This window comes from Mus pahari, chromosome 4, assembly GCF_900095145.1.
Source record: "Mus pahari chromosome 4, PAHARI_EIJ_v1.1, whole genome shotgun sequence".
Classification (NCBI taxonomy): domain Eukaryota; kingdom Metazoa; phylum Chordata; class Mammalia; order Rodentia; family Muridae; genus Mus; species Mus pahari.
The window spans coordinates 5,766,144-5,775,909 of NC_034593.1; the positions used below are offsets into that span (position 1 = coordinate 5,766,144).

A 9,766-nucleotide genomic window follows, 5' to 3' on the forward strand; every position below is an offset into this window, starting at 1 on the left:
GAGAGAGAGAGAGAGAGAGAGAGAGAGAGAGAGAGAGAGAGAGAGAGAGAGAGAACGAACAAGAGCACCAGCCAAACATTACAGAGTAAAGGGGAACCGACCAGGTTTACATGGAAAACTCATGGAAATGCATTAGGAATGGTCAAAGTCACCAGCCTTGGCTTGCAGGTTAGTGTTCGACCTTCTCTTGGAGCTTGAGATGCAGAGAATGGGCGGTGGCCACTCCAGACTCACAGTCAGTGGTTCCACCTGGGCTGGTGAGCGGTACTGGAAGAGAATCTGGACCTCCTGTAGATATGGCACAGAGGTGACAGTTGTATAGACACTCATGATGGGGATGAGGTCCATGGCAAATGGATGAAGGGGCAGTAGGCCATCTGTGCAGGAGTAGGCAAAGTGAGGGGGAAGGAAACACTGACTTCACACCCTAGTCCTTCCGCCTCTGGAAGGGCATCAGAGTCGGGGAAGAACCGCCTGAGGCTAGTGTGAATATGTTTGAACATAGAAAGCCAAGGTTTAAGTATTTTCACATTGAAAAAAAACCTCTTTACTCTTTTATGATCAGATAGCTACAAATATCAGCAGAGATAATTAGTAACTGCTTTGTGTCTTGAACTACTTTGTACCCTACTTGGATACAAGGAGTACCTTCAAAGTGGCTGGGAACCGTAGGGTCATGTCACAACCAACCATCTGTATGAGGGAACTTGCTGGAATGAGAACTACAGCCTCTACTTGTAACAGTGTATTTATCTGCCTGTATTTCAAACTCCCCCACAAATCACAAGGCATGTAAATACAACAGCATTATTGAACAGGTGCCAGTTTAACATAGAAGTCTGAGGAGGGACACTCACCAACCTTTATAACACATACAGGGTGATTTGAGATAACCAGAACATTTTGTTTAGAATAGAGTCTGGCCTTGTAGCCCAGGTTGGCCTTGAATGCAAGACCTTCCGTCTTTCCCACTCTCCCTCATTATAGGATAACAGGCATGGGCTGCCGTGTCCAGTTCCTAGATCTTCAAACCAAACCAAACCAAACCAAACCAAACCAAACCAAACCAAACCAAACCAAACCAAACCAGTCCTACAGAATAGCAGTGCCAATCCAAGGGGAAGTCTGTGTTTGGATACCTGAAGAGTAAATGGAATGATCTTTATACTGTCTTTTAAGCAATTACACTTCCAATTTCATCTGAGAGTAAAAATCCAAACAAACATCTTTTAGTTAAATAAAAGAACCTGAAGAACAGTAAAACATAAATATTCAGAGGTATAATGTAAAAATAATAAAAGACCCAAAATAACCCTTTTCCCACAAAGAATATTGGTATTATTTAGAAGTTTTGCAGACTTAGTGACGTGATTTAGATAAGGACAAGTCAAAAATATGCAGCCAACACATTTATAAAAATGACTTTCTTTTAGAATTTTGGAAACATTTCACATAAGATAGTCTATGGTGAGTCTATAGTCACTGCTGTCTACTCAGCGGTGATGTTTAAGTGTACAGTCCAGCCTGCTGTAGATCCAGAGGTGTTTATGTGTACAGTTCAGCCTCCTTTTGATGATTTCTCACACATTTAAACTCTGTAACATTTAGACTTTAAACCAAACTACAGGCTCCATCCAGCTCAAAGACAGGAACACGGATTTTAGCCAAGTAAGAGAGTAACCGGTGAGGGGTGCTTTGCTCGGTTGAGGGTCAGGTACATGGTTACCACGTTGTTCCTGGTGTGCTGGCGTCTTTGGCTTGATTGTCCAGGCTTCTGTTTTGCTGTGAGCTTTTGCTCTTTTACTTGGCTAAAATCTGTATAGTCACAAGCAAGTGCTTATTCCTTTGGAATTTATGTTGGAGAGAGGGCCTCCAGGTTCCTCGTATAGAACCCTGTGAGATCGCACGTCACACTTACTCTTAGTACTGTGACCTCTGAGACCAGGAGAGGAATGTCAGCACACGTTTCATGACTATGTTACATACCACATTTGGAAACTCTGGGGCATTTGGACAACAGGATTTCAAGATGACATGATCATTTATAATGAGCTTATCTCTGAAGAAAGAGCTTTATGCAAACCTGAAGAACAGAACTCAAGTGAGCTGCAACAGAGAAAGAAGTAACTGAGATGGAGACAACTCTGGGTCTGTCCGACGGGATGAACACTCTGGGGTCACCTGTGAGCAGTCCCAGGAACTAAAAAAGCACTTTGAGAAAGACTAAGGACAGGACTCTGGAGGCCATGGCTGACAAACTCAAACTAACAAAAGGAGACATAAGATACTCTTTCTTCAAGAAGAGGCGTGAGATGAAGCTCAAGCAGTTGTCTAAGGCCCACAAGAATTGGAATCTGCATCAAGAGGGACTACCAGGCAGAACCCCAAGGAGTCCCCTCAAAATGACTCTGGACTCCCCGAAGCCCTGGAAGCCTCGAAGAATCTCACATTCTCTTCTGGGCACCAAAGCAGAGATGGCATGTCACAGGATTTCTCTCACACTCTCTTCTGGGTACCAAAGCAGAGACGGTGTGTCACAGGATCCCTGACTCTCTGGCACAGGCTCCTTATTGTTAATGTTTTTCAACATCCTTCTTGGGGCAGGGGGCTGTTGGGTTTTATGTCTCTGGATGGTATATGAATAATAAAGCGTGCAGTAATAGAAAAAAATGAGTTTTATACTTTAGAGATCATACCAGCTTCCCTGCTAAGACTTTTTATAAAACATAATCAAACTCCTGAGCTATACGATGCCTGTAAGGAATTGCATGGTGGCAGCAGGAGTGCCCTGTGGCATGTGGACTGTCATGTGATGAGGGGACCCTTGTGCTCCCAGGTCCCTCTGGTATCCCACCTTTGTGGCGAGGCCAGCAGAGGCGATGCTTATCCATGCGCCCGCCATCTTCATGGATAACTAGGCTAATGCCAACAACATCAAAGAGAGTTTGCAGCTCCACAGGTGTGATCCACAACCAGTTGGTGAGCACACGGATGGAAAGACAGGCCACAGAACTGCTCACGTCACCTTCCCAGGCATGCTCTTTGTCACAGGGAAGGAAAATGGCATGGTTCTTAAGTCATTAGAAGATGCCACACCACATGGCAGTAGGAAGTAATGGGTTGTCTCTTTATCTGTGTCCTGCACTTCAGCTAGACTCCTTTTAAAATGAAAAGTGAACACAATTTCCAATGCTGGCCTGGGAAGATCTAGAGAGATGATTGAACTTTCAATGTGAGCTGCTTCAGCCACTGATGTCTGTGAAGCGATGAACAACCGGGCAATTTGCATCGGCAGATACTGGACAGGGGCACCACCACTGGTGTCCTTAGAGGATTCGCTAGACATCAGTGAAAGTCTGGTACTTTCAGGATTCCCAAGTCAGATTTTGTTTTTTTATAACACCGAGTGTCTCAGCAGTGACAGTTATTTATTCATGTCCATTGCATTTTGCCATCAGTGTCTCAGTGTTTGGATCTAGAACTCCCAGTACTGTCTGAGAAGTTGAGCCTTAACAAATCCTCAATATTACATTACTTACTAGAGAAAAGAATAAAAACTGCTTATAATTATCTAGCTTATGTGCTTTATGGTATCTTTTTTAAAATGAGAGTATAAATCATTGTACATAAAATCCAAATAGTTAATATATATTTTCTGGCACTTCCTAGAAATTAGGCATTAAACAAAAAACATCTTATAAATTTATATAATAAAATAAATGCTTACATTTTACTCAGAGTACCATCAGATTATAGGAAAGTCACATGTGTGGGCAGCAAAGACCACTGGCAACACATTTATGTCCACAGCCCTTTGGGGACAGACACCATGGCCGCCATCCTCACAGGAACATTAAGGCTCTGCTTGGAAGAAAGTGCACTGGGTGTGAACAGCTACACAAGTACCACAGCAGCTTTGAAAATTTAAACACTGCCGGGAAGGTTTTCCACATAAAACATTAAAAATGTCTCAACTGACTTCATGTACCTGTGAAAACTGAAGATGCAATGTCCAATGAGAAGCAAGAACCCCAGAGACTCCGGGGACAGCCCAGCCCACACCTCACAGCCCCAGAGACCCCAGGGACAGCCCAGCCCATACCCCACAGCCCCAGAGACCCCAGGGACAGCCCAGCCCACACCTCACAGCCTGCACATCCAGAGTCCCAGGGACTAAGAAGCAGGTCTGGGAAGAGGGTGGGTTAAGGGCAACCAGTTTCTCTCCACGCTAACATTTAGCTGAAGGCCAGTGGGAGACCGTCCTTGGGATGAAGCACACATGGGAGGTCTCCAGGGGCGAAGTGCCAGTGTTTTAGCACGAGGAGCAGAGGAAAAGAGAGCGAGGGCGGAAACCTGGCTCTTCTTCAGCAGGCAGGTGGAATTTTGGCATTGGTGGGTGGGGCTTCCCCGCCACCACCCACAGCTGGCCTTCCTCTGTGGAATGTGAAGGTAAGGGGTCCCAGGGGTTTCTTGGGAGCACTGGAGAGTGGCTGCCCTGGCAGGCAGGTCGTACCTCACTGTTTTGGAAACTGGGAGACAGCTGTGAGCCCGCACTTGAAGATTTCAGTTCAGCAAAGCAGCATGACACTGCAGTCACCTCCTCTCCAAAGCAGGGCTGTTGATCAAGGCCTCTTTGAGTTGCTAAAGCCTGGTGATGTCTCTGCATTGCTGCAAGTCCCCGATGCTCTCGTAGTCATTCTCCTTGGGGACAAGGTGGCCATTGGTCTCCAGAGGGACCTTCTCGTCCTCTCTGTTTAGAGTATGTATGGCTTCATAGTCAGGCTCTGGCTCCTCACTGGGTCTCTGTGCGGGGGGCAGTGTGCTGATCCTGGTGGGAGTTTTCTCGAAGTCTTTCACAGTGGCGTAGAGGTCATTACAGGAAGACGATGACCTCTGAGGGAGGCCCTTCATGGAGTGGCAGGCAGATTCCGGCCCTTTCCTAGACGGCCCAGGTTTGTGTGCCGACTGTCCGGGCTTATACACTGAGGAATACATTGCCGAGATCTAGGGAACAGAGAGACATGAACAAGCCACCTGCAAGCTGGGACTCCCCCTCCCCTTGGTGACAAGCCTGCCCCTGTAAGAGTTGTATGTCACTAGAGAACAATTAAACAATGTCTTCCCTTCTGCAGATGAGACGTATTTGATTCACTCTCTATAAACCCAGTTTCGTGGCGTTCTCCTGGGACCAGATGTAGCTCTGTGGCTGGAGAACACTATTGGTGGGAGGTCAAGGAGTCCCAGAGGAGGGTGAGGGTGCTCCAGAGATGCAAGCGAGAGAGTAGAGGTTGGGAGACTTTTGAAGGGCCTCCGCGATTGGCTGTCCCTGGCACAGTGAGGTAACAGAGGCCTCACCGATGACTCCCAGGTCTTGCCCTACGCGGTCAGGGAAATAGGAAGATGAAAGTCCCCATCCCTGAGAACAGGAGATGCAGGGAATTAGGTCTTGAACCCCGGGATGCTTCATCTTCCTGCACTGCACTGTTCTCTGTACAAGGCACCGCTCCTGCTATGTGTGTGGGGCTCCACAGGCCCACAGGCCCACACGGGGCCTTCCACTCCAGCCGTGTGCAGCAAGAGCAGGGAAGCTGTCTGCTACTGTGTCTGAAGCTAGCACGCTGCATGTCCTAACCACGGCTTCAGCATTTAGAAGGCATCACTAAAAGTCTCCTAAACTTTTACTCCAGCTCTTCTTGGACACTCCTCATCTGTTCTCACTGGCTGCCCCAAGTGACGTTAGCCTTATCTGGGTCCATCTTTTCTGAGGTGACCAGTATCCAGCATTCCTCTGAGAGTTGGAATTTTCCGTCCTACTGCTGATTTTCTTCTATGGCGGCCGCCCGGCTGCTAACTACAAGTCCTTCTCCTTTTCCTACTCTAGTTTTTCCTCCTGCTTCCTTGCACAGCCTGCCATTCTTTTTTTTTTTTTTTTTTTTATTTTTTTTATTTACATTTCAGATGCTATCCCGAAAGTTCCCTATACCACTCCCCACCCCTGCCCCTGCTCCCCTACCCACCCACTCCCACTACTTGGCCTAGGCCTTCCCATGTGCTGGGTCATATAAAGTTTGCAAGACCAAGGGGCCTCTATTCCCAGTGATGGCTGATTAGGCCATCTTCTGCTACATATGCAGCTAGAGACACAAGCTCAGGGGGTACTGGTTAGTTCATATTGTTGTTCCACCTACAGGGTTGCAGCCCCCTTCAGCTCCTTGGGTACTTTCTCTAGCTCCTCCATTGGGGACCCTGTGTTGCATCCAATAGCTGGCTGTGAGCATCCACTTCTGTGTTTGCCAGGCACTGGCATAGCCTCACAAGAGGTCTCAATATCAGGGTCCCTTCAGCAGAATCTTGCTGGCATGAGCATTAGTATCTTGGTTTGGTGGCTGATGATGGGATGGATTCCCGAATGGGGTAGTCTCTGGATAGTCCATCCTTTCATCTTAGCTCTAAATTTTGTCTCTGTACCTATATCCTTTCATGAGTATTTTGTTCCTTATTCTAAGGAGGAATGAAGTATCCACACAATGGTCATCCTTCTTGGTTTTCTTGTGTTTTGCATAATGTATCTTGGGTATTCTAAGTTTCTGGGCTTTACCATCTATCATATACCTTCCCAGCATGGGCAACCATCTTAGCTTGACATCCACACACAGGTCTGAGGGCTTGTCATGCCCCCCCCCTTCTCTCTCTCTCTCTCTCTCTCTCTCTCTCTTTTTTTTGGTTTTTTGAGACAGGGTTTCTCTGTGTAGCCCTGGCTGTCCTGGAACTCACTCTGTAGACCAGGCTGGCCTTGAACTCAGAAATTCACCTGTCTCTGCCTCCCAAGTGCTGGGATTAAAGGCATGCACCACCACGCCTGGCTGGCCTTAAACTCTTGATCCTCCTGCTTCTACTTCCCACATGACAGGGTCATTGCTTGCTACTAGATTGGATTTATGACAACTGGGATTACAGACTTAGCTTCCATTTTTTAACTTTTATTTTAAAGTTGCATGTGCACGTGAGTGCAGACGCCTGTGGACTGCGGAAGCACTGGATGGATTCCCCTGGAGCTGGTCAGACCGGTTCTAGCCACTCAACCCCTGTGCAGGTGCAGCACATATCCTTAACTGCTAAACTACCTCCCCAGCCCCCAAGATCTACATTTCTAACAGACATTTCTGGTTATTTGAAAAGAATTGAAATTTACCTCCTCTTCTGTAAGAGTCGGGTCTTCTTCCCGAGACTTGTACGACAAGGAACTAAATCTCTGTCAAAAAAAATCCAATCAATCAACCAAAGTAATACAGTCTGAAGCCGACAGTTAGCCTAGCACTTATGTCCACGTCTATTCAAGTGCTTTCACATGATCTCTACAGGATACAGGCAGCTATGTGTCTCCTGCATCAGCGTCCCATGACTGTGGCTGCCCGTGGCTACCTGGTGGCTTCACGGTGCACAGAGGTCTTCTGATATGTTAGTCGCCAAGGAAGGGCAGATCTGCAGTTCTGCATGGCATGCCAGCATTTATATCTAACAGCCTGCGGCACCACCAGGAAGGACCCCCAGCTCACAGTCTCCCCTTGACCTGTTTCTTGGTGAGTTTGGCTCCTGGTTCTTCAGTGATTTGGACCCTGGTTGATTAACTGTCTCTAACATATTTATGACCTTAATTCTTGATTCCACCAACTGTACCCATGCAAACCATCTCTCTCCCACACTGGCAGATGCTTCTCTGTCTCCCAGAGTCCTTCACTGCCCCAGGCCTTAACTTCCTCTTTGTCCCTCTCTGTCCTCACCACGTCCTTATTCATCTCCTCTCTTTAATTTCAACACTTAATCGTGATGCAGCTGTTTCTTCCTTTCCCCCTTCCTTTCCTCTTCTGCTGTCTGTGGGCCCTGAGAGAGGCTCGCTGTCTCAGACCACTTCTCTAAGGCATACTTCTGCGTTTCCTCCCCAGCCCATCTACTTGCTGCACACAGGCTCATAGCCTTGTTTCTGAATTCTCTGAGAAAACTTAAAGAGGCAAATACATTTCTCTGGACTCTACCCTGTCCCCAGTGTCCTTCAGTCCCTTCTTGGTTACCACAAACGAACTTCTTGCCATGCCCTGCGCTCAAACAAGCTCAACTGAACGTTTAGCTCTGTCCTCTTCTCACTGTGGTACAGTAAAGCCTCAGGTAACTCTCTTCACATTGCCTTTGCAGCCATTCCAGCTGAGTTTCCACCTTCACAAGTCTGAGGAGCTCTTTATCGTGGTCCCTCAAGATGGCCACATCAATATGATGGCGTGTCCTGTGTGACCTGAGGTCAGCCCTTTCTCCCCACACTTCCTTTACCTGGTCTTCAGCAACCATGCTCCCTTTCCTGGTTTTTGTCCCTATTTTGGTCTCTCCTGCTATTCCCCCGTCCCCAGAGCCCTGTTCCTGGGGCTCTTCTGGCCCTAATAGACACTCATCTAACCCTATATGTTTAAATACCACATTTCTGCTACTGGTTCTAAACCATATGAATCTAGCCCCAGCCTTCCCTTTTAGACCAGCATTCTGCAGCTGCCCTGAGCTATGTCAACACTGGGACCAGTCCTGCTCTCTAATGGCATGTTAGCATGTTAGCATGTCACATACACAGAGGCTTGCCTGTGATACTCCAGCTGGATTCCTGCTGGTTTCCTGTGCCCACCAGCTGTGCCAGCCCTTGGTACATGACCCCCAGCTGAGCTCTTGGCTATAGCTAGCTCTTCTCATCACTTCTACTGCCTCTGTCCTGACTAGGAGCCTAGGCTCTCTAAGTTCATATCCAGGCACCTGTCTGCAAACTGCTCTTATCGTTGTCCATTGTTATTCCCTACCCCAGTCCTCCGTCTGTATACCAGCCACCGCTATAACTTAGGGGCTCCCAAGTGGTCAAGCTGTACAATGTCCCTAAAAGTACATGAACAGCTTTCTTAGTTGCACCATAACTCTGCTGAGGATTAGCGTCACACGCAGACAGAAGCTGACAACTCTGTCCAAAGTGTACCCCACCCCCGCTTACTCCTAATCTTTATTTTAGTTTTTCCCTTTAAACTGTAGGATAGCTTGAAGTAGAAGTTCCACATGACCTGGGGTTTTCATTAATTTATGCTTGTTCACTGGTGTATTAATCAACAGCTAGAAGGCCCTATGGCATGCAGTAGATGCTCAATAAAATCTTTTGTTTTGATAAACATTTAAACATTTGAAATTCTTAATTCAAATAAAATTGGGATTGTTTCCATGGAAGAAGATTCCTTGCTTTTATAATGTGAAGAGATAATTTAGATGTGTGTTTCCAGTTTTTAATGCGAAACCTGGAGAACTGCTTACTAACAACTAACTTTTTTATCTTCCAAATGTTTGCCAATAAAAAGCTTTAGCTAGTTTAGGCAGTGCAGACTTCATATTGGCTTCATCTGTCTTTGGTTATATGAAGGGTAGAAACTACTGCACTTCATGGGAATGCTTACAGATACTTTTATGGTGTTTGCAACAGCTGATTTCACAGATAATGTAAAATGTTGAAACAAACTCACTCAGAATAGTGCAAAGAATGACATCATAATACAACCAGTGCAGTCACAGGAGGGCTGACCATCAGCAATGCTACCACTGCCTCTGCTGGTCCTCCCTGCAAAGGCCTGAGAGGAAGCTACGGCTGGGAGATACTAGAAGTCTGATATTAGCAGACTGAAGCAGTGCAGGCTTAGTTAATCTGTGAGGAGTTACTCTCTGTGAGGAGTTACTCTCTGTGAGGAGTTACTCT

The 9,766-nt window shown here is 46.7% G+C and overlaps 1 protein-coding gene across 3 annotated transcripts in view; it reads right to left on the minus strand.

Moving 5' to 3' along the window:
• Positions 1 to 59: 59 nt before the first annotated feature.
• Pag1 (phosphoprotein membrane anchor with glycosphingolipid microdomains 1) overlaps positions 60 to 9,766 on the minus strand; it is a 145,875-nt gene continuing 136,168 nt past the window's right edge. For all 3 annotated transcript variants that reach the window (XM_029537288.1, XM_029537287.1, XM_029537289.1), the window contains 2 exons: positions 7,193 to 7,252; positions 60 to 5,004 (listed from right to left, as the gene is read on the minus strand). In XM_029537288.1, the coding sequence (XP_029393148.1) occupies positions 4,642 to 5,004; positions 7,193 to 7,252 (423 nt within the window). In that variant the 3' untranslated portion in view covers positions 60 to 4,641. The remainder of the gene's footprint in view (positions 5,005 to 7,192; positions 7,253 to 9,766) is intronic.